Source organism: Loa loa, assembly GCF_000183805.2.
Source record: "Loa loa unplaced genomic scaffold supercont3.49, whole genome shotgun sequence".
Taxonomy (NCBI): Eukaryota; Metazoa; Nematoda; class Chromadorea; order Rhabditida; family Onchocercidae; genus Loa; species Loa loa.
The window spans coordinates 329,190-330,763 of record NW_018108229.1 but is presented as its reverse complement, the minus strand read 5'-3'; the positions used below and the strand labels follow the sequence as shown (position 1 = coordinate 330,763).

The 1,574-nt window shown below is 42.1% G+C and overlaps 1 protein-coding gene across 1 annotated transcript; it reads right to left on the bottom strand.

Annotated features, from left to right (window-relative positions):
- Window positions 1–182: 182 nt before the first annotated feature.
- LOAG_15447 (hypothetical protein) lies at window positions 183–524 on the bottom strand (the record flags this gene model as incomplete). Its single annotated transcript, XM_003150938.1, has 2 exons — window positions 183–288; window positions 388–524. The coding sequence occupies 2 exons, from the start codon at window positions 522–524 to the stop codon at window positions 183–185; spliced, it is 243 nt and encodes an 80-aa protein (XP_003150986.1).
- Between the last annotated feature and the right edge of the window lie 1,050 nt (window positions 525–1,574).

Genomic DNA, 1,574 nt, shown 5'->3' with positions numbered 1-1,574 from the left:
GACTAAAAAGACCGATGCTAGATTAGCAAGTCCGATTGCAAAAGGCACAACGGAAAGGTCTTTTTTAGTACGGTATTGGCTAAATACAATTCTTTTTGCTTATCTTTTGTCCTCAAAGCTGATTCTTTTTGTATTCTCAAAGGAAGCAGAGGCGATATGAATGATTGTCTCCCAACTTGAGGTCAGAGTGGACATTGATGGTAGCCTATATGGCCATGGCTGAGGTATTGCTTCAGGGCATCTTGTGCTTCTCCTTGCTCCTCTTTGGGACTCTTCTTTTGCGGAAGCCTAGGGCAAGTTCACCACATAACACAATCATAGAAAGGTGGTGATCATCCATCCTGGAAATGTGCTCACCGAGCGCAACTGCCTTCTTAGTAGTATGACCTCAGTACTCTGACCGCTGCCCGTGTAAGAACAGTAAAATCAGCCCCATAGTCAGACCAATGGATGTTTAGGATTGTACGGAGGCAACGTTGGTGGAACCGTCTGGGAGTCGCAATTGGTAGCGATTGATTAACCATGATTCAGATCCACCTAAAATAGACAGCACAATGGCTTTATAGACACAAATCTTTGACTTCTCTTTTTTTTTTTTTTGTTGCGCCAATCTTTTATAGAGTTTTCCGAAAGTTCTGTATGCCTTTGCCAATCTGTTGTCTCTCTTTGTCGATTATGCCGTCCGAGGAAATGATGCTTCCTAGATAGAACTATTGGACTGACTTAATCTCCGATTTACTTGTGTTAATGTGGGGAGGGGGAGGGACGGATGACTTCCTGAGACGCAGGTTGGTAGGGAACTTCTGTCTTCTTCAAGCTCACTTCCAGCCGGAAAAGCCCAATGGTCTTCGCAAAACAGGATGTTAAGCGCTGCAGAGTTTGCTTCTGTGTAAGCAACAAGGTCGACCTCGTCAACAAAAAACGGCTCGCGGAGTAGTGATTTAGGATTTTAGTGTGAGCCTTCTGTCGCCTCAAAATGAATAGGCTTCCATCGGTACGATATCGGACGTGAATGCCGTTTTCTGATCCTCATTGATCCTCATGTAATAAGATAATTTTATTTTGAGGAACTTACGGAGACAGATAATTTTAATCGTCCCAAGATCTGCCACAGATATTTCCTGCTCACAGTGTCAGAAGCTTTGATGAGGTCTATGAGACTTATATGGAATCCTTTGTTCTGTTCCTTGAGTTGCTCTTGCAATTGTGGAGAACAAATACTATATTTGTGGTATTTGAAATTATCGAGGTATTATATTTGTGGTACTCCTATTAACTCTGAAACCACATTGGTTTTCAGATAGTTTTTCTGAGGTAATGAGTACTAATCGGTTCAGAAGAATTCTTGCCAAGATTTTGCCAGCAATGGAGAACAAGATAATACCTCGATAATTTGAACAATCTGATTTTACTTCTTTGTTCTTTATGGGGTGATAGTGATTGCATTACGGAGATTTGGTGGCAGTTCGCCTTTTTCCAAACAGCACACAATGAGCTCGTAAAACTGAGCATGGAGTGCTTGATCCTTATGCTTCCAGACCTCATATGAGATACCATCAACCTCAATTGCCTTG